Here is a 23,587-nt window from a genome sequence, read left to right as displayed (position 1 = left end):
ACCGCATTTACTCGTTCCGTTTGACCATCCGTTTGGGGGTGATAGGCGGAAGAAAGGCCCTGTTCCTCCACTCCCATTAACTTTAGGAAAGCCCGCCAGAATTTGGCAACAAACTGGACCCCCCGGTCGGAGAGGACCTTCCTCGGGATCGAGTGTAGCCTGAGGACGTGCGTGATGAACAGTTTAGCTAAGCCCTGGGCTGAAGGAAGACCTGCACATGGAACGAAATGAACCTGTTTGGAAAAGAGGTCTGTGATAACCCAGAGAACCGTTTTCCCCCGACTTGGAGGTAGGTCGGTGATAAAATCCATGGCGATGACTTCCCAGGGACGGGAGGGGTTCTCAAGCGGTTTGAGAAGCCCCGGGGGTTTTCCCATCCGTTTCTTGGCTGTGGCGCAGGTGGGGCAGCTGCGCACATACAACTCTACATCAGATCTCATACCGGGCCACCAGAATTGCCTTCGAACCAGGTGAAGCGTTTTTATGAAACCAAAATGACCCGCCAGCCTGGCCCCATGTACAAGTCCCAATACTTCTTTGCGAAGGGAAGATGGGACATATAGTTTCCCCCCTTGCACCCACCAAGTGTTGGTTCGTTCCAAGCCAGTGGGGAGGAGATGGTGCTCCTCCTCCTGTAAGGAGGCGTCCCGGAGTCGCTGTTGGAATGCTTCCGGGATACCTTTGAGCGTAGGGGGGGTCTCCGGTTGGCGGGCTTGGGATCGGGTGGTGACGGCCAAGCCAGGGACTTCCCCTCGCTGTTCGGGAGTGAACAGGGAGTCGACGGGGCGATCGAAATCGTTGCGATACTGGGGAAGTCGTGACAAAGCATCAGCTAGGGCATTTTCTTTGCCAGGGACATGTTTGAGGGTGAACCGGAATTTTGCAAAAAATTGGGCCCACCGAATTTGTTTGGCATTGAGTTTTCTAGCTCCCTTGAGAGCCTCAAGATTCTTGTGATCTGTGCACACTTCGAACGGCAGCTCGGCCCCCTCCAAGAAGTGTCTCCATATGGTAAGGGCATGTTTGACCGCTGCTGCCTCCTTCTCCCAAATGGCCCAGTTGATTTCGGACTGGGAAAACTTCTTGGAGAAGTAGGCGCATGGCCTCAACCGTCCCCCCTCATCCCTCTGCAATAGGGCCCCGCCCATGGCTACATCCGAGGCATCCACCTGCACCACGAAGGGCTTGGTGCAATCCGGATGAGCCAAAACGGGTTCGGATGAAAAAAGTAGCTTTAAACGTTCAAAAGCTTGCTGGCACTGGGGAGACCATTGCAGACGGGCTGAGGGGAGTGCGGCGCTAGCCCCCCTGTCCTTGGTACGCAACAGGGCAGTGAGGGGAAGCGCAACTTGGGCAAAGTTGGGAATGAAATTCCGGTAAAAGTTGGCAAACCCCAAAAACTGTTGAAGTTGGCGGCGGGTAGTGGGGGTTTCCCAGTCCCGCACCGCCTGGACCTTGGCGGGGTCCATTTCCAACCCTTGGTGGGAAATCACATACCCCAGAAATGTAATAGAAGGTTGGTGGAATTCACACTTGGACACCTTAGCATACAGTTTGTGCTCCCGCAGCCGCTGGAGCACTTCTCGCACTAGGCGCACATGTTCTTCCATGGTCTCAGAGTAAATAAGAATGTCATCGAGAAATACCACCACCCCCCGAAACAGTAAATCATGCAAAACTTCATTAATTAATTGCATAAAGACACTCGGAGCCCCCGAAAGTCCGAACGGCATGACCAGGTACTCAAACATCCCAAAACAACTGGAAAAGGCCGTTTTGGGTTCGTCTCCTTCTTTGATGCGAATGCGGTGGTAGGCTTCTACCAAGTCCAGTTTGGTGAAGATTCGGCCCTCCTTTAATTGTGCTAGAAGGTCAGGAATAAGAGGGAGGGGGTAAGCATTAGACTGGGTGACTGCGTTCAGTCTGCGAAAGTCAATACACAGTCTTAAATCTCCCGTCTTTTTCTTTACAAAGAAAGCTGGGGCTGAATAAGGAGCCTTGGAGGGGCGTATGAAACCCCTCGCCAGATTGACATCCAGATAGTCTCGCAATACAGTCTTTTCACTAGGGCTCATGGGGTAAACCTTTCCCTTAGACAGTTTGCCTTCCCCTACAATCTCGATGGCACAGTCCGTTTCTCTGTGGGGAGGCAGTTCGTCGCACTCTCTAACATCGAAAACATCAGTAAACTGCGAGTACTCAGAGGGTAATTGAGGAGAGACTGGGGCGGGGGACCCTACCAGTGCGGCGGCTGGAGTTCTGAGTACCCGTTCCTTGTCATGCAACCCACAGGGGTTTTCGGGGAAGGAAAGCACCCGTTTAACCCAATCAATGGAGGGATTGTGTCCCCTTAACCAGTTCATCCCTAACACCACAGGGGTTACAATAGGGGCGATGGTGAAATACAACCGTTCCCAATGTTCCCCCACGGACATAATCACGGCTGCAGTTCTGTGGGTCACAGGGCCCCGTTTAAAGTCACTCCCGTCCATTTGGGAAAAACGGAGGGGTCCCGGAAGCCGCTTGCGCCGGACACCCAACTTCTTGGCAGTTTCCTCATTTATCATGGTGCGGGCACACCCCGAGTCGACCAACGCGGGGACCTCTAACGGGGGACCCCCTTTGGGTAGGGACAGATGAACACGCACAAATACATTGTCCTCTTGGGCGCTTACCATCGGTGGAGCTCCTTGCACAACGATAGGGACGGTCTGCTGCGGAGCCCCCTCTACAGCAGACCGACGGCGTTTTTTGCCGGCTGTTCCCACTCTTCCTCCTCGCTGGAAGAGGGGGACGGGGTGGTGGCTTCCGGGGAGCCGTCCGAATCAAAGACGGTATTTGTAATCCGGGACCCCGATGGGACCGTAGAGTCGGATGCCCCATCCTGGGGGCGCGCGTGGAGAGCGGAGGGTGCGCCGGAGCGCCGGCTCAGTGGTCCACTTCTGCGGCGAGGCTGGCTGTCGGCGGCCGGTTTCGTCGGCTCGGCCTGGGTTTGGCGGGGGGGGGGGTCGGACGGCCTGAGCGAGAGGGGCATTGCGATGCAAAGTGACCCTTTCCCCCGCAGATCAGGCAGACGCCGGCCTCGAACCGCTTGCGGCGTTCCGCGGCCGAGAGACCCCCGTCACCCCCTTGCCGGAGTTCCCGGCCACGGTCACCTCGGGGCCTGGGGTCTCGCCCAAGCCGTTGCTTGGACAAGTTCAGGAGTTGTTTGCGATTCTCGATGTCAGCAGCATGGCGAACCCAACCTTCCACATCCGGGGGGTTCCCTTGCATGAAGGCCCAATGTTGGAGGTCTGGGTTGAGACCCTCCCTGAAACATTGTACCAAGGTAGCTTCACTCCAGTCCAGAATTCGGCTAGCCAGTGACTGGAACTCACTTGCATACTGCGCCACCGACTTAGTCCCTTGGCGCAGTTGCATCAGGGAGGCTTTAGCCCGCTCACCCAGAGTCGGGTCCTCAAAACGGTTTCGGAGTGCTACCATGAACTCGTCCAGGGTTCGCAGCACCGGCGAGCGGAGTTCATACTGCAACACCATCCAGGCAGCCGCCTCCCCTTGCAGTAAGGAAGCCACGTACTGCACCCGGGACTCCTCAGAAACGAAGGTTCGGCCTTGTTCCCGCATAAAAATGTCTACTTGGACCATAAAAAAGGTCAACTGGTCTCCCGACCCGTCATACGTGACTTTCAGGTCCCGACGGGCCGGGGGGGCAGGGGTTGCGGGCGGAACTACCGGCGCCCCGTCTGGGGGAGCACCGGCTGGAGGTTGCAACTTCAGCGCATCTAGGGTCGTGGCCATCTCACCCATTACGCGTTGCATGATCTCCATCTGCTCCTGCATAGCCCGGCGGTCTTCCTGCCACTGCTTTCGTTCTTCCTCCATGAGGGCCTCTTTGCGGGCCGGGTCCCCTTCGAGTTCCGTGCTGGGGAAGGCCAACCGGCGATCCTTCGCCGCAGTCCGCGAGAGCGACCAGCCCTTGGGAGAGTCCAGCCAATAAGTAAGCCCCCGGGGACGTCCGTCCCGATCTTGGTCGGGGGCGCGACCCTTCGGTTTCTTTGGCTTGGCTCCCTCCTCCTTCGGGTCCGGCTTCTCCGGCTCGTCCGGTTCCTTGGGGGCATCGGGGTTAGGGGTGGTGTCCTCGTCGGCTGACATTCTGTCCAAAGCGGTACAGCTGCAGTCCGAGAGGCAAGGACTTGCAACTTAATGTGAGAGATCCCCCTCTCTGAGTTTGCTTCTCCAAATCAGTTGCTCAGACGTTGATACAGAAACAATAGATTTATTGAAGCCTTCAGGAGATGAGACAGGCACAGGTAGAAAGTTGCAAGTGAGGGGCTATACGGGTTTACAGAATATATTGACTCCAGGGCACTGGGGCACTGGGGTTCACACTTATTGTTATGGGAAGTTACAAGCTTGGCATAATACAAAACATCAGACGGATCCCAGGAAGTCTGGTGCGGCTATCACACTTCCAAGGCCGCACCGGCCTGAGGGAGTACTGGCAGGAAGAACAGCGGGGGGGGAAGATACATGGGCCATCAGGCCTGGCGCCTGAGACCAGAAGGTGTGAACTGCTTTTACGAGTTCACTGATAACACCGCAGGTGATGGAAAGCAGAGACACAGAGGTACAGTATAATGGAGGGAGCTTTTATACAAGAAGTTTGATTGTAGTCTATGACATTCTTTTGATCTCATCAGACCATGGAAGCTAAGCAGGGCTGGCTGTGGATGGGAAACCACCAAGGCAGACTGGGGTTGCTATGCAGGGACGCAGGCAATGGCAAACCCCCTCTGTTGCCCTGAAAACCTGGAGTCACCATAACTCAGCTGCAACTTCACAGCACTTTCCACCCACCATCTTGGGTCTGCAGCTTTGTCTTCTAGTTTTGTAAGTGTTTTTCAGTATTGTTTATGACATATCTTGTCTAATAGTACTTTTACCTTTCTTCTAATTTTTGTGATCCTAGTCCTATTGAATTACTTGTTGCATGTCTCCTGCTATTTAACTGCATTGTCTTACACTGTGTAATGCGCCCTGAGTCTCAGTGAGAAAGGAGGGCTATAAATAAAGTAAATAAATAACTAACCAGGTTTCTTAATTTCTGCAGTAGGAAGGGAGAAAAAAAGATGACAAGCAATATTGCATACTGCAGATAGGAGGTCTGGGCAGGAAACCAGGACTTGGTGAATGTAATCATTTTGTAGTTGGCAGAGGATTCCACTGCTTTATCCTTAGGAATTGATTATATAATACAATGTTTTGAAGAGTAAAGAAACACATTTAAGCAAAGCATAAGAAACAGCTGCTAAATTTGGCACCAAGGTTATCTTGCATTTATACTCTTGACCAAAGAGCACAAGCTACTTTAAAAGAGAGAGAACAAACACAAACCTAATAGCTCAAAAATATCAGAAGTAAATACCTATCAAACTATGGGAAAACTGAACTGGTAACACAAGAAGTAGAATCCCTACATGAATCCACCCACAGTATCCACATGCTTCTACAGTATCTCTTGCCCAAAATATATTTTGTGTACGTTTGGATGGGCTGTACAATTAATAAGGACAATAACAGAGAAAATATTCAAATCCAAACAGATTTCATCTCACTCGTAAATCTGAGCCCAAGCACACTCAAATCCTTATATCATATCTTCCTTTATAATTTAGATGGCATGCCTGTGGGAAGGGATCATGGTCTATTCTAGTCCTGTATACCATGAGACTATACAAAAGAGATGAAAGCATGCCAGATTCCGTCCAAGAATCTTTTGAAGAAAAACCTAGTTTTATAAAGTGAAGTGAAAGCTGCACTGAGAGCAATTGGGAGAAACAAGAAGACAAAAGTAAAGACTACAGGAGAATTACTCAACTTTAAGGTTGACAATGAGGAAACTGAAATTGTTCAAGACTTTCTATTCCTTGGCTCCACCATCAACCAAAAGGGAGACTGCAGCCAAGAAATCAGAAGGAGATTGAGACTGGGAACGGCAGCCATGAAGGAGCTAGAAAAGATTCTTAAGTGTAAGGATGTGTCACTGGCAACCAAGATCAAGTTAATTCATGCCATCGTATTCCCTATTACTATGTATGGGTGTGAAAGCTGGACAATGAAGAAAGCTGATAGGAAGAAAGTAGATTCCTTTGAAATGTGGTGTTGAAGGAGAGTGTTACAGATACTGTGGACTGCCAAAAAAATAAATCAATTGATTACAGATCAAATCAAGCCTGAACTGACCCTAGAAGCTAAAATGACTAAACTAAGGCTTTCATACTTTGGTCACATTATGAGAAGACAAGAATCACTGGAAAAGACAGTCATACTAAGAAAAATTGAAGGCAGCAGGAAAAGAGGAAGACCCAACAAGAGATGGATTGACTCTATAAAGGAAGCCACAGCCCTCAGTTTGCAAGACCTGAGCAAGGCTGTTAAAGATAGGATGTTTTGGAGGACATTGATTCATAGGGACGCCATGAGTCGGAAGCGACTTGACGGCACTTAACACACACACCATGTGAAAGATTTTTAGGTGCTTTAGAAATAAATGTAAAATTCAAAATTGCACATTGCCACATTACAATAGAGACATCATTTCCTACATGTATGTTAATCATGGGAAACCATAACGTAGGAAGCAAATCATATATCTTCTAAGAAAACATCCTCCCTCGCTGGTGACTCTTTACAGCAAAAGTTCAGCTGTTTCCCTTAAATAAGGCCCTAAAATAGATACAGTCCTCTCTTTTATTAGACCACTTTCAAGGAATTTCCCTGACACCATGAGGGTCTGGTAGTTTGGTACAGCCTGGTGTTTTAATAATCAGGGCAATGCTGCCATTTCCTTATCTGCACAAAGGAAGTACTTCCAATATCAGAAGTGAACAGAAGCTATTAGTTCATCATGGAAAATGCTTTAAATTGTTTTTAAGCCTCAGAGATAAGCATAATTGTAAATTGTCTCTGTTATGTTCACTAAAAAAAGAAAAATAATGTGCCAACACTAAGGCCTTTATTCCTTATTTCTGCCCACACTGACGTGAATGGGAAATCTGCCCTAAGGCACTGCTACGCTCAGCAGACCCAAGTGAAAATGGCAGCAGTAATTGGTGTCTTACCTAGCAGTGTGGTTTCTGTCTCCATCTTCTGCCAGTTAGCTGGCTCCTCAGGCAATAACAATAGGGAAACGTTTGTGGGTGGGTCCGCATAAAACTTTGCCCTTGCTAATTAAACAATATTTTGACAAGCAAAATCAAACATGTGCAAGACATGCACAGGAGGGAGCAAACTGCCATGCTGACAGTTCAACAGAGACCCTTGGTAATAATCCAAGATGACAAAAAAATAAGCATAGTTTGTTAGAAAAAGCATTTTTTTAAAAAGAAGATCTATCCAATGTTCATCCATTCACACCGGCACAGTGCACTAAAGCAAATTCTCAGGGTTGTAGAAAAGAACAGATGCAGACACACTGCCTGTGAACATATATGAAGCTACCTTATAGGGTGGCAAAGAACTGGTCAGCCTATCCCACCAATGCCTGTTCTGGCTGGCGGCAACTTTCCAAGGATCAGGCAGAGAAACACCTGCTACCTGATATCCTCCAATGACAGATAGTAGGGACTGAGAGTAGCCACCCTCTGTACAAAAAATGTGCTTTACCTGGGGAAAGCATTTTTTTAATCCATCAGATCACTGTAAAGCAGCTTTTATAAACCAGCAAGTTTGTCTGCCCTGTAAATTTTCAACTTGGCTTCAAACTGTTAAATTCATTTGCAGTGACTTTAAGCATAAACCAGAGAAAGACAGAAACGCTTGAGCTGCCCAATTTCCCATCTTTTTTTGCCTACAACCATCAGATATTCAACACCCCCATGATCCTGGGTATACTCAGTTCACATCCAAGTATTTTTTCTATTTGCTTAATTTACAAAGTCCGGTTATACTACAGAATCCCCAGAGTATAAAGAAACGCCCCCTTATCTGTGGGTTTCCTAGTTTTGCTGCTTGTGCATTCATATCAAGGGCCAGCCATTTTACTATTAGAAGGAGTGATGAAACAGCTTATCCATGGCTCCTGAAACCCCAGATGCACGGATACTGTCCAGATTTTCCATACAGCTTAACACACTTCATTAAGAAGCCGAGCTTTTTTTAAACAAAATATAGACTGAATTATGAATTGCAAGCTCTTTTTGAAAATGCAGCCCATAGGCATATTTAATGAAAATTACAAAGTTCTTCTCTTGACAAAACCACCTTGAAGGGGGTGATCATCATCATCAACCCCAATGCACACTGATAAAGCAGAAACAATTCTGAGGCATCGACATACAATGTCACTTTAACATTCATCTCTGGCATAAATTCATCTGGTTGGCTGCTAATTCCAGCAATCATGGGACCCTTTGCACATCCCTACCAATCTATATATAAATAGCGAGGTCAGCCAAATCTGAAGATCCAGTGACTAGATATGTGAATGGGCAAGATAGATCTTTCTACAAACCCGAAAAGGACCCCATGTTTGCACAAAAATCTGAAATCTAAAAAAATACATTGGGAGTTTAAAAAATGAAAATGATAAAAGGAACACCTGTAGCTTTAAGGTACAGATTCCTTCAGTGGCTATTGCTAGACAACCTCACTATTCCAGGCTGGGTTTCTGTGAGTAAAAAGGCAGGGGGAGAGGACAGAGTCCTTTCCAGGCCTATTTTGAACTTTGAGGGAGGACACATTGGGGCCAGGCCTGACTAGTGTTGCCAGCTCCAGGTTGGAAAATCCTGGAGATTGTGTGGTGGAGTCTGAGAAGGGTGGGGTTTGGGGAGAAGAGAGGCCTCAGCTGAAGATAATGCCATAGAGGCCACAGGTCATACCTGGAAGATGGCAACCCTAGGCCTGGCAGCAACCTCTGGATGACCTGATACACCCGACTTGCAAGACTCAATTAGGTGTGGCTGCTTGCTACTGTTCAACAGCAGCCACCAAATGAAAGCCAGTGTGGTGTAGCAGTTAGAGCTTTACAGTAGGGTCTGGGAGACCCAGGTTCGAATCCCCATCTTGCTGTGGAACCTCACTGGGTGATTATGGACCAGCCACATACTTTGTTGTTTGTTGTGCAGATAAAAAGGAGAATAATGTAACCTGCTTTGGTCTCCACTGTGGAGACAGGTGGGGTATAAATGAAGTAAATAAATAATATATATAAGCTTAAGATGGGAAGCAGGTAAAAGGTAGGTTGTTGAATGCCTGAGAAGGAGAGAATGAAGCAGTGAAAGGGGAGAGAATATGAGGGTTGCCAGGAGGAGGGAAAGAGGAAATAGCGTGGGGAAAGGGATACAGGGAAAAGTGAGGTGCTACCCCACAAGTCCTTGAGATTTCCCTACCATGCAAGTGGGCCTTGCTCAGTGGCCAGCACCCCACAACTGGGCCACAGTTTTCCGGGGGGGGGGGGGGAAACTTAAGACAAAAGGGCAGATAAAGGTAGGTTGGCTGTTGGATGAGGAGATAGGGTTGCCAACTCCAGGTTAGAAAATTCCTAGAGATTTTGGAGACTGAGACTGGGGAGGGTGGGATTTGAGGAGGGGACGGACCACAGAGGGGTATAAAGCCACAGACTCCACCCTCCAAAGCACCCATTTCCTCAAGCGGAACTAGTGTTTCCAACCTCCAGGTGGGTGCTAGAAATCACTCGGAATTGCAACTGCTCTCCAGAAGACAAAGATCAGTTCCCCTGAAGAAAATGGCTGCTTTGGAGGGTAGACTCTATGACCCTACTGAAGTCACTTCCCTCCCCAAACCTCACCTTCCCCAAATCGCCAATAATTTTCTGGCCTGGAGCTGGCAACCCTAAGGGGAAACTGATCTCTGCATTGGGAGGTCTTTTGTGATTCCAGGAAATCTCCAGACCCCGCCTGGAGGATAGCAATCCTAGAAGGAGAGAAAGTAGCAGGCTTTGGGGGCTTTCAGGAAGGGGAAAGAGGAAATAGTGGGTGGGTGGGGGAACGGAGATGTCTCCTGCACATCCTTGCTTCACACTTGTTCATTCCTATTCCTAATATAAGAGACCTTTCAAGCATGGTTTGTTTGTTTTTTAAGGTTAAATATCAATTCTGGAGTTATCTTGCATTAAGAATCCTTCTGTTAATTCTTTGTTCTGTCCATGACTGAGCATGATAATTATTATTCTCTAACTAGCTAGAACACTCTGAATGACAGTATCAATATTTGCAAAGTATTCTGAATGAAAATAGAATAAAGCACATTAGAATTAACAGGAAGCCCAAACGAGCAGTACATGTATGGGAAGAATGGCCATAAAGACGCCTATAGCTGAGCCAGCAAGCTCCATCCTAGCTTTCTTCCCTGCTTCCATTAATCCTTGCCCCTGCCTATTGTCTCCTGCTCCCACCTGTTTCTCTCCTTTCCTAGGCCCTACAGCTTTTCCTGTCCTGGTATTCCTTCCCTTTGGCCCTTCTATCACCAAAACATTCATTCCAAGGCAATCGGCTTTGCCATCCCTTCTACTCTGGCCATTTTTCTCTCTTTTGCAGATGCAGGAGTTCTTCTCATATACCTCCTACCTACCTACCTACCAGGAAAATACACTGTATGAAACTGGTGACATACACAATCTGACTTAATTCTACAAACACTGCACATTTGACTCTATCAATACATAAAAGACAAATCGCCTTTCAGAGTTTAGTTAAACCTGAAGAGATTTCAAAGATTTTATATATATTCTTCACCAGCCAGTCTATTCCCAACAGAATTAGATCAGCTTAAAATCAGCGAACCTACACTTTTCCCCATTACTCCATGGCAATAGCGCTTCTTATCCCATATTGTAACACAGGACCTACCTTGGGTCTGTGGGATATACGGAGCCAACAGCTTTGCCCTTTTCTTCTCATATCCCTTCTGGGTAATGTCCCCTAAAAGAAACCAAGGAAGCAGAAGTCAGACTTATGTTGCCATGAAGTTTGGGGGAGGGAAGAACCCTAAAAGGTGTCTGCACTCATGCAAAAAAAATTTTTTTATGGGGGGGGGGCTATTTGACCCAGGTTCCTGTTTCCAGCTGTAACAGTATTATACAGGGTGTCAGGTGAAGACAAACCTGTCAGCGAAATTAAAACAAATGCACTTTGAAGATTTTTTGTTTGTTTATTCTGACACCTAACACCACTATTACCCCATTCATTCAAGGTAGGTGAGATAAAGTTTTCAGTATGCCATGCAAAGTGAATGCTGGGAGTGAGCTGCCACACAAAGGAAGATGATAACAATGCTGTAATAAAATTCTCCCAAACAGATCTGGTTGGTGTGTGGCAAGAACCAACTGGCTCTTTGTCTCACATTACATCTGAATAGCAGGAAAAAGGCTAACATGAAAGGCTTAAAGGTAAGCAAGAAAAACAGCAAACCTGGAAACACTTTAGTGCTCTCTGCAATTCCACCTTGCTCTCACTTTCAGTGCTCTGCTGAAAAATGAGTCTGGGAGTCACCAGGTGCAAAGAAGGGAGTGACTGGGTATGGGGACTACCCTGGGTATGGGGACCCAGATCTCTTGAAAATATTTGACCTTTGAAATTAAGGCATGGAAGGAGACCAAGATTCCCTCTATCAATTGGGTCAAGCCCTAAAAGCTCCCTCGCCCATAAAAGCCTTTAGCTCATCTTCAATCTAATATTTTGTACCCTTGCCTCTCAAACTATTTGAAGAAGGGATGGTCACACCGTTACCACAGAGAGAAAACAGGGGGCAAACAGCTAACACAACGGGTGCTTCTCTTACTGTATCACCATGATGCAGCCATTCTAGAAACTGACAATAACTGATGGTGATGGATCATGATCAGTTTTTGCTTCCTGGTTTGTGCTTAGATGGAAAATTATTCCCTATGCTTCAGCTTTCTACTGCTGGCATACCAGAAGTGGAGGAAGGAAGGGGGGAAATCAGAGGCTGGAGGGAAGTTCTTGTGATTCTTCAGCCTTACCCTTTCAAGCTCCAGGGGAAAGGAATGCCTCTTCACAATAGCTTTCTTTTTAAAGGCTAGGTGGATCAGATCTATTAACTTACTACTAAAGAAAAGCTAACCATTACATGTTTCTCAAACCAGTCAACGTCTCTACATTATCACTTTCTTGTTACACTTCTCCTTCCATCCCTCATGCTTTTGCATCCCCCTCTTTTGTAAACCTGTTAGTCTTTAAATGTGTTTCAGACTTGTCATTAGGATTGCCAGCTCTGGGTTGGAAAATACCTGGAGGTTTTGAGGGTGGAGTCTGAAGAGGGTGGGGTCTGGGGAGCAATGAAAAAAATATGAGTTTTCCATCAGATAGAGCATAGCCATTCTTATGCCTGTTGTACCAATTCACTTGGGTGGTCAGAAAAGGAGGCAGCTGCTTTTCCAGACTTGGACCTTCTATGCTTAACGGAATATCCTCTGCCAGGGGGCGGGCCAAGGAACCAAGTTTCCAAATTCCAGAAGGGCAGCCATATTAGTCTGTTGACTCAATTTTTTTTAAAAAAGGAGGCCTTGTAGCACCTCAAAGGCTGAACAATTTATTGTTGCATCAGCATTCCCAAGCTAGAGCTCAGACATTTGAATTGCCCAACTTGCCACTGCTGTTTCAGGCCTTGGAAGAACACGCATCAATTCCATTACAACTGATTACTATAACATGTTATTACATGTAGAAAAGAGGAAGAGTCCAGCAGCACCTTAAAGACTAACAAAAGTTTTGGCAGGGTATGAGCTTTCGTGAGCCACAGCTCATGCCTTCAGATTATTATTTATTATGTTGTTATTATGTTATTACATGATTCCTATATTTTAGGATTGGCAGAATCTCCCCCCTCCCATAACTGCTTTACACTATTGTGATTTTGTTAGTTGCCTGAAGCACGTCAGCAGAAAGATGAGCTCCAGATCACAACAACAGAAAGGATGATAAAGGGAAGTGGCAAAGGAGGTTATTCCACCAGTTTCCAAACACTTAGCTTGGCATTGCTAGTGAGTCCCAAGCCTTGGACTTCCCCTATTTGTTGCTTCATCAGACTGACTCCATCTGTGCTTGGCTAATATAAATCCAATTAAAAGGTGTAATGCAACCTTTGATACTGAGCAAAAGCAGCTTTCAGATTCAAAGAGGCAGCCACAATGCTATCATTTTTCTTCTACAGAATGAGCCAAATTTTTCCATTCACCACACGCTCGAAATGTAGAGAGACTTCTCTAAACCATTGCTGTATCTTTAAGAATTGGCTTCCTGTTTTTCAGAGTCTGAAGAATGTGGGCTCTGTGCAGCAAGCAGAAAAGTGTGGGCCTGCAAGTGGTATGCTTCCTCTTGTTCTTTTATCTTTAGTCTTTCTACAAAATTAGTTGAGACCCTTCACTGTACTTGGTGTGAAGACTGTATTTAACAGAAAGCAACCCCCCCCTCCAAGCTGTTCCAAATGAAACATTAATATCAGAATATTTGAAAACAACCATCTAAAATGCAAATCAGGCATTCTTCAACAATAGCTGCTTACAAGCAGGCCAATTCACAGGTCCAAAAAGATCCAAGCTGCTGCACCATTAACCAGACTATCTTCTGCACCATGAAGAATGAAGACTGTGAAGTTGCGATGCTTTACAGCACTGGTTCCCAACCAGGGGTCCATGGACCCCCAGTGGTCCACAAGAACTAAACCAGGGGTCCGCGAAACAAAGTTATAAACCCATAATAAATTAATATTTACGCGGGCGGCATGGTGGCGGCTAGCAGGCGCAGAGCGCGGCGTCATGCGGTGGTGACTCGCGGGAGCGGCGCGCGACAAGTAAGGAACATGCGGGGCCGGGGAGGCTGGGGGAGGGTGCAAGCGAGCCTCACACAACCACACACAATAGGAGAAACACTCGTCAAACCTTGTTTGATGATAGCTATCGAAGGGATTTTAGGGATGGAAGCCAAAAAGAAAATACAGGAAATACCTCAATCGAACAACACGGTAAATCTTGAATTGAAATTATGTCAAATGACATCGAGGAGCAGCTTGTTTCGAAAATAAAAAATTCGCCATGTTTTGCTTTGCAGTGTGATGAATCGACAGACGTTTCTAATTGCAGTCAGTTGCTCATATTTGTCCGCTTTTTAGACGACGACAAGACTATTAAAGAGGAATTATTGATTTCACAGAAACTGGAAACGACGTCAAAAGGTATCGACGTCATGAATATAATAGCGGAGTATTTTGAGAAACATAGCATTATGTGGGAAAAGCTCGCCGGCTTCTGTATGGATGGCGCTCCAGCCATGTTAGGATCACGCTCCGGTCTAGCAACATTAATAAAACAGAAGAATCCTTCAGCAATAACAACTCATTGTATCATACATCGTCAGGCGTTAGCTTCCAAGACTCTTCCTAAAAGCCTTGTTAATACCATGGAAATGGCCATAAAAGTGGTCAATGTCATTAAAAGCAGTGCCTTAAATACACGCCTTTTTAAAAAACTGTGCACTGAAATGGACTCTGATCATGAGACTCTTCTTTTCCACACCAAAGTTCGTTGGCTATCGAAAGGCAATATGCTGGGAAGGTTATTTGAACTAAGAAAAGAGGTTGAGCTGTTTCTAGCTGAGAAGAAAATTAAAGATTTACTAGAGCTGTTTTCTGATTCGAAAAGTCAGATGCATTTGGCTTATCTTGTGGATATTTTCTCACATTTGAATAAACTAAACTTACAGTTGAAAGGTTCTGGAAACACAAATTTAGCAGGTGTGGGAAACATTTTTATGTTTGAAGATAAACTGCGTGCCTTTATTTGCAAACTTCAATTATGGGTAGGCGAAAACAATTATTCGGCGTTTGTGACATTAAAAGCACTGGTCGATTATAGTAAAGATGACATGATCACCGCAAATATACAAGACAACATCAGAAGTCATCTGCAAATGCTGGTCAATGAATTCCACCGTTACTTCCCGGAATATAACCAGACAGAATCAAAAGATACCCAAAAGCTGATTCGCAATCCTTTTGGTATTGCTGTTGAAGAGGTTGCAGAAGAAATCCAGGAAGAGCTCATTGAATTCCAAAATGGCGATCAGATAACCCAAGGCCGATGGTCACAGCAGGAGTCACGACTCCACATCAACCTGCTGGAACTGAGGGCGGTGAAATTGGCACTACAAAAATTCACACATACAATCAGGAACCACCATCTACTCATAAGAACAGACAATATCACGACAAAAGCCTATATCAACAAACAAGGGGGTTCCAAGTCCTCTTCCCTGCACAGGGAAGCAGTGGCGATATTCATCTGGGCCCAAGCCAACGTTCCCTCAATCAGGGCGGAAACCTCAACCTTCGTGCCGATTGGCTAAGTCGCCAGTCAATAGACGAGTGAGAATGGGAATTAGACCACACAACATTTCAGCAGCTTACAGAAATCTTTGGTATCCCTTCCGTCGATCTCTGCCTCCGAGTCAAATCACAAGGTCCCCAGATTTTACTCCAGGTTCTTCCACCCAAGAGCAGAAGGCACAGACGCCCTTCTCAGACCATGGCCCAAGGGACTGCTTTACACATTCCCTCCAATCCCCATCCTACCCAAAGTCCTCAGGAAAATCCACCAACACAGAGCAGAAGTGATACTAATAGCTCCTTACTGGCCCCGGAGACCATGGTTCATAACCCTCAAACGCATGTCCTACCAAGAACCGTGGCGGATCCCAGCGGAACAGACCACTCTCCGCCAGGGGCCCATAACACACCCAGACCCCCAATGGTTCTGTTTGACCGCCTGGCGCTTGACAAACAAGCACCGGTAGAAGAGATCTGTAGAGCCGCTACCTGGTCTTCAGTCTCAACCTTTGTCAGACACTATAGAATCCATACCTGGTCTTCAGCCCAAGCCTCCTTCGGTCGCAGGGTTTTGCAAAGTGTGGTTGAGTAATATGTTCTTTTCCGCTCTATTGGGAGCTCTTATAAGTCCCACAGCTCAGGATGCCCTTGCCTCAGCGGAGAATATAGCCTTGGATACTCACCGTGAGGGCTTATTCTCCTCTGAGGCGAAGGGCATCCTGCCCCTCCCTTTTCAAATAATCAGTTTTTTAGAAATAGAACCCTGGCATCTCCCCACGGCAGCCTTAGTACCGTGTATAACCACAAATGATAGCACGCCTGGTCTCCTTGTTCGATTATCCATATGTTATAATGCAGTGTCTCGTTAGTTTGTCTCGTTCCTGTCAACGTAGCTAGTACAGACGGTAACTGGCTTCCTCAGGCTGTTTTCCCGCCAAGGGGCACAGGAAGTCAGAAACTTTAGTCCTGCCTACCCGGATGGAGAAGGAAAACAACCCGCAGCTCAGGATGCCCTTGCCTCAGCGGAGAATGCCATTTTACTGGGTACAAGAAACAAAAGCAATGTTCACCATTTTCCCCACACCATATGATCTGTAATTTCAGGGGCTACAAAATTTAGGATAATTGCAACAGGTGCTATCAATTATCATCTGCCATTTCCCAGGATCACTAAAATTATCATACATTTTACATAATTTCATGGGACTGATATTCAAATTTGCAATGGCTCATTATGCCCACTGCACCAATGAATCTGAAGTCAACAGAAGCAATGTCTCATCATAAAACCACCAGCCGCACAGGTCCCATTCACCTCCAGGGCTTGCATTTATAAAGCACCCTAAAACAGGAAATAAATCAGCTTAGTCTCAAATCCACCTAAAAAGGAAATAACTAGGCTTATAGAACATCAGATGGCCCAGTCTTAAACTCCTGAGACCCCTTGAATAATGAGAAGGCTGGGGTTAAGGAAATCATAGCTATACTGAGGAGCTTGTTGATTGTTCCATGGGGTACGAAGCAACCATCAGCCTCCTCAGTACTGCTACTGATTTCCTTAACCCCAGCCTTCTCATTATTAAAGTTAGTCCTGTAGTGATAACCTTTTCAGTATCAATGACCATCCCACTTGCAATAACAGGTATGTGCGCCTCTTTCGACTGCTCGAGAATCATTTGGCAGGCAAGCTGCTGCAAATTGGTTTTGTTCTAAAATAGTGTCTAGAAGTTGGTAATCATATATCAGGAAAGATATTTGCTAACTCCACAGTGCCAGTGTCACATGCTCAAATGAGAGGCTTTTTTGTTTTTTGTTACCTTGCGTAGAAGTAAGCCTGCAGGGTAGGCCCAGCTGCAGCTACGGCCAGCCAGGTGCTGGCTGACCAGAGAACCAGGGAAGCATAGGCTTCCCCCTGGTCCCCCCTTCCCTTTACAAGCTGTCACTGGGCCCACTCACAGTGGATTCCTGCCTGGCTTTGGTGGCCATTTGGGCACTGGACCGGATACATTGGAGGGGGGGGAGGCCATGGCTGCACATCCACCTCATCCTCCCAAATATTATAAAGCTTAAAGAATAATACTTTATTTTGTTTTTACTACAAATGGAATAGTATATTTGGTTTTATCTTCTTTTTTAATGGGATCCATGCAACATAATGCCCAGCTCGGGGGCTATCACCGTTCCATTGCCAGATGGCAGGCTACCACAAAGCAGTGGGGGTGATGTGTGAAATGCAAGTTGTCTCTAGCATATTATAAGCAAAGCAATTCTGCAGCACATTAGAGCAAATAACAAATTTTCAAACAAAACATATTTTTGCTAATTCAATGCACAGCCTGAGAAGTAGTGCACATCTACGAACAGTATGAAGCTTGAGGGTGAGTTCTGAATTTGTTAACAGAAATACACGGGTCACTTCCTGGTTGTTAGTGGACTGAATGTAGATAAAAGCTATTTGTGCAGCTGCTCTGGGAGGTAATCATGGAAACGTGGGATATAAATACTCTATGAAGCCCTGTAAATTCATTCACATTCCGTAATTAAACCCCAAGAAGGAATGTGCTAAGAATATCCAATTCACCCACTCTTCCATCTTCATGTAATTTCTGTTTAACAATAGGAGCCAAGAATTCAGTCTGGAAATACGTCCCTGTCTTCAGGCACCCACAATTTATTTCCCCATTCTAATGTCTTATTGGCCCTGACCTGGATGGCCCAGGTTAGCCTGATCTTGTCAGATCTCAGAAGCTAAGCAGGGTCAGCCCCGGTTAGTATTTGGATGGGAGACCACCAAGGAATACCAGGGTTGCTGTGCAGAGGAAGGCACTGGCAAACCACCTGTGTCAGTCTCTTGCCATGAAAACCCCAAAAGGGGTCGTCATAAGTCGGCTGCGACTTGACGGCACTTTACACACACACAATGTCTTATTGGGTCCACATACTTTCAAACGGAAATGGTGGTCAAGTAAACAAAGAGCTGCTCATGACCTGAGTTCCATCTTGATGGTAGTTAGTTTCAGGTAGCCGGCTCAAGGTTGACTCAGCCTTCCATCCTTCCCAGGTCAGTAAAATGAGTACTTGGGGGTAAAGGGAAGATGACTGGGGAAGGCACTGGCAGACCAACCTATAAACATAGTCTGCCTACTAAACGTTGGGATGTGACATCATCCCATGGGTCAGTAATGACCCGGTGTTTGCACCTTTACCTATAAACCAAGAGTGGTAAACCATCAAAGGGCACTACTGACAGTTGGTGGTATCACAGTGCTGGGTGAACAAGTTGTGAGTGAACCCTTGGTGTGGCTGACAGGGTCCATCTTCAATATTATTAACATTCAGACACATCCTTTCCTTTCCTTCCAAGCTCCCATGACCCACAGGTCTTGAGCAGTTAATGGGGATGGGGTTTTTTGTTGTTTTTTTCTATTTCTTTAAGGAAAATATGGTGAAGAGATACTTGGCCACTGCCAATGTTATATTTGGATCTCTATCCACCAGCAAAAAGGGGAGTATTTTATAATCTGTTATGGTGGCAGGTAATTTAATTAAAATAGGAGTGATCCATTGGTCACATTGGAGTTTGAATGGGTACATTCCAGCATTATGCGAGAAAGCGTTATCAATGTTCTTCATATTACATGAGCAAAGTATTTCGGGGTAGGGTAAATTTCCAAATCTTCTATTTAGCACTGCTGAAGGCGTGGCGTTCAGACGAACAAGCATAAAGGCTCTTCAGAAACCCGGGACTGTTAAATTACAGAAATATGGTGTTCTCAGAGGAAGAAATATACCTACGAACTAAGTAGAGCATACTCTTCGCACACACACTGGAGAACTGGAATAATCCAATTTTTTTGTATAGCTCTTAATATTTGATATAGATTTCCTTTTCCCCATGCTTAATAAAATATACTTAGATAGACCTAAAAGTGATTATTTTTAATCAGTTTCTGGCATCCAGCAGGAGTTGAACTGGTCTTGGTTTAACTCGTATAAAAGGCCATCTCAGTTGAAAATATAATCTTAAAACGATGTTTAAAGGCTTGTAGCCACGCTTTGGCTTCGATGGAGCCTTGGCCTAGTTCTAGCCTTATGCTTACTCCAGCTACACATCTTGGGGACCCTGTAATATGCCATAAGATTGACACAGTGGAACATCAATGCATCCAGCATTGACCTCAAGAATCCAAACTGAAACACCATATAAAAGGTGTGGAGTGATTTTCATATTAAACACTTGCAGTCCCCCTGGGATAAATTTTCCTCCTTTATAAAAGAAAAAATTTTTTCAATTGCTGCCAACGAAGGTTTAATTCTCTTTGTTATATATTTAAAATGGGGTTTCCAACTAAGGTTAGAATTAAAAATCACACCCAGATATGGAAAGCTAGTGACTTGTTCCAATTGAATATTGTCAATTCTCCAGATTATAGGAGTGAATTTCATGGCTTTTGAAAATACCATAACTTTGGATTTTGAATAGTTGCTCCTCAGTTCTTCTGTTTTACAATATTTTGAGAACTGGCATAATAGTCTTTTCAGGCCCACCTGAGTGCAAGACAAGAGAATAGCATCGTCTGCATATAAAAGTAAAGTTAGGGCTTTTGAGGCTAGATGCAGTTTGGAATTTCCTGCATTGTGCAGGGTGTTGGACTAGATGACCCTGGTGGTCCCTTCTAACTATGATTCCATGAGGGGGAATGGAAGTCTGCTGAGGAGACATTGGTGGAAAGATTATTTGAATTATCTTTAAGGTTAAAAAGCAAGGGTGGTTACACACACATCATTGTTGTGTGGAAGGAAAGCATGAAAAATCTGTTTAAACCATTCTATGCAATAGATGCCATGCATATCTGTTTTCTGAATTTACAAACGCAGCACATATATATGCACAGTGAAAGTCAGTTTAACATGACAACACAGGCAGTTCAGTCACTTTTTTCTACACAGAACGGCTTTCCATACAAGAAATATATTCCTATATTTGAGGTTACCCTTCATCACCAAGTATTCGCTATCCTTTATTGCAAAAATGTTTGTCCTCATTGTCAAATCAACAAATAAACACCTTTATTAGCACTTGTTGGTATTGTGGAGGTGTTGTATCTGCAAAGCTGAACATGTTTATTTTAGAATGCATCGCACATTTTTTTTAAAAAAAAAAAAGCTCTAAAGCGATTCCAAGACTAAAAGCCTCATAAGCTATAGCACTCTTCTCAGAGCCAGCATGGTGTACTGGTTAAGAGCAGCGGACTCTAATCTGGTGGACAGCATTCGATTCCCCACTCCTCCACATGAAGCCTGCTGGGTGACCTTGGGCCAGTCAGTTCTCTCAGAACTCTCTTAGTCTACATGGAGGCAAGCAATGGCAAACCACCTCTGAACTTCTTTTGCCTTGAAAACCCTATCAGGTCGCCATAAGTCAGCTGTGACTTGATGGCACACACATATATACACACGCACAGGTGTCAAGAAGACTCCCATGTAAAATTGTGTACACTATCATGCATGTAAACTGTGCAAATGTATAATGTGTTACGAGTTTGGAAGCTGCTGTACCCCAATGCAACAACATCCAGACCCTCTACACCAGCAGTAAGGAGTTAAGCCCACCCTGCTACTTTTGCTGCACTATGAGAAAAGGCAGAGGGACAACTTGCCCCCTATTTCATTTGAGGCACAAATACAAAACTCACCTGCACAGGGTCAAGCATGAGTTTGTGCCTCCCTGTCTGGGAAACATGGCAGTACAGAGGAGGAGAAAGGGATCACTCTGGTACAATCTTGAATTGTCTTAGAAAATCCTTTCCCAACAATACCCCTTAGTGTTGAGGAGCATTTGCATGCCTGGTGAGCAACAAATGTTACTGTTTACTTGCACACGCTGTATTTATTTATATTCCTTGTCCACATGAGAAAATCTTCCTGTCCCTAAGGAAGGAGAGCAGCCTGTAACAAAAGTGTTACAAACATAGATTTCAATTTGTGTTCAAGAACTGGCTACCTTGAGCCATTTATTTTTTGTTAGCTGTATAGAAATTTTAAAAAAGAAAGCAAGGACTGAATTACAGTAGCCCACAGCAAGACACCTCATCTAATATTTTAAGGTTAAAATCAGCTAGCTATTTACAATAGTTTTACCACAATCTAGGTATTATCTTTTAATGAAAGGTAGCATAGTCTATTACAGATACAAATGCCCCCGCCCCCCACCAACAGCACAAGTGTATGTATACACCCTGACCAAAGAACGGCACACACAGCGGCTGCTGTAAAAAAGGCAAATGCCATGCTGGCTATAATTAGACGAGGAATAGAGAAAAAACTGCTGATATCATACTGCCCTTGTACAAATCTACGGTGAGACCACACTTGGAATACTGTGTACAGTTCTGGTCACCACACCTAAAAAAGGATATTACAGAGCTTGAGAAGGTGCAGAAAAGAGCAACCAAAATGATTAGGGGACTAGAGCAACTGTCCTATGGGGTGCGGTTAAGACGCTTAGGGCTGTTTAGCTTGGAAAGAAGGCGGCTGAGGGGAGACATGATAGAGGTCTATAAAATTATGCATGGTTTGGAGAGAGTGGACAGGGAGAGGTTTTTCTCCCTCTCCCATAATACTAGAACACGGGGTCATCTGCTAAAGCTGGAGGGTGAGAGATTCAAAACAGATAAAAGGAAGTATTTTTTCACACAACGCATAGTTAAATTGTGGAACTCCCTGCCCCAGGATGTGGTGATGGCTGCCAGCTTGGAGGGCTTTAAGAGGGGAGTGGACATATTCATGGAGGAGAGGGGTATTCATGGTTGTTAGTTAGAATGGATATTAGTCATGCTGCATACCTATTCTCTCTAGTATCAGAGGAGCATGCCTATTATTTTGGGTGCAGTGGAACACAGGTAGGATGGTGCTGCTGCACTCATCTTGTTAGTGGCTTCCTAGAGGCACCTGGTTGGCCACTGTGTGAACAGACTGCTGGACTTGATGGGCCGTGGTCTGATCCAGCAGGGCTTTTCTTTTGTTCTTATGTTCAGTCAACTGAACAGCCACACATGCTATCTTTGAAGTAAAAGACATAACAAAACAAAAACACACCAGGCGATCCTTATGAGCAATCAAGCATCTGGTCACATACTTAATTTATTCTAGGTAGAACTCCTCCTCTACATCAGATCTTCTGACCTAACCAAGGGCCAAAGCCCACAAAAAGCTATCATCATATTAGGAAGGCTAATGATTCAATCTGGAGGCAGGCAATAGCAAACCACCTCCAAACGTCTCTTGCCTTGAAAACCCTACGGGTCGCCATAAGTCTGTGACTTGAGGGCACTTCCCCCCACCAATCTTCAATAGATATATTAGTCTTTAGGGTGCCAAAAGATCCTTTAGCTTTTTGCTGCAACTTCCTAAAACAGCCCCCCCCCCCAGTGTAATCTGTAACCATCTGTTTTTCACTAGGCCAAGGGCACCTACTGGCACCTATTAATTCTCATATAAGAGAGACAAAGAACGCAACTCCAAGTTATCTCCAGTTTCCAGAGTTCTTTTGTTAAAACATTTCAAGATGAAGACAGCCTCATGGGTTCTGAGAACAAAGGCTCTAACTAGGAGTATGGGGCTTGGTTTATCCTTAACACAAGCACCCACCTGCCTCTTCCAATTAATTTCTCAAGAGCTATTGGAAACACAGACAGAGAAAACAATACGGTTCCTGATCCAAATTCTTCCTTGGATTCCAACTGGTATAGGTTGAGAAAATTCACTTTATGCAAGAATTTCTGGAGATGCTTAACACTGCCTACTTCATCACCTTGTCACAAAAAAAGGAAGGAAAAACTGAAACTAACTTGTAATGGTTAAGGTCAGCGAAGTTCAGAAAAGGATGAATCAGAATTGGATGAATAACTGCCTCCTTTAACCTCTTAGGAAGCAACTCCGCCTCCAGAGATGTCTTGCAACAGCTGATAGGAATATATTTCACTTGATCTGGATAGACGTCACTAGCCAAAACAGGTAATTGTTGAAGAAACAAGTGACGAGCTCCAGATCTCTAACAATCCCATCCACTTCCTTATGTAACAGCAGTTACATGCTCCCTTTCCCCCTCTAACCATGGGAACTCAAAGAGGCTTACAAATAATCTGATCTGCAGGCATCAAACACTTAACCCTCCTGCCAAAAAAGACAAGAAAAACCACCGCTATACAACTTTCCCTCAAAATAA

The 23,587-nt window shown here is 45.3% G+C and overlaps 1 protein-coding gene across 2 annotated transcripts in view; it reads right to left on the bottom strand.

Annotated features, from left to right (window-relative positions):
• Window positions 1–23,587, bottom strand: part of DIP2B (disco interacting protein 2 homolog B) — a 220,708-nt gene that overhangs the window by 136,876 nt on the left and 60,245 nt on the right. For both annotated transcript variants that reach the window (XM_056853964.1, XM_056853968.1), the window contains exon 2: window positions 10,869–10,940. In XM_056853964.1, coding sequence (XP_056709942.1) covers window positions 10,869–10,940 — 72 coding nt within the window. The remainder of the gene's footprint in view (window positions 1–10,868; window positions 10,941–23,587) is intronic.

This window comes from Euleptes europaea, chromosome 1 (genome assembly GCF_029931775.1).
Source record: "Euleptes europaea isolate rEulEur1 chromosome 1, rEulEur1.hap1, whole genome shotgun sequence".
Lineage (NCBI taxonomy): Eukaryota > Metazoa > Chordata > Lepidosauria > Squamata > Sphaerodactylidae > Euleptes > Euleptes europaea.
The sequence above is the reverse complement of the archived record's forward strand: the minus strand, read 5'-3'. Positions and strand labels throughout refer to the sequence as shown.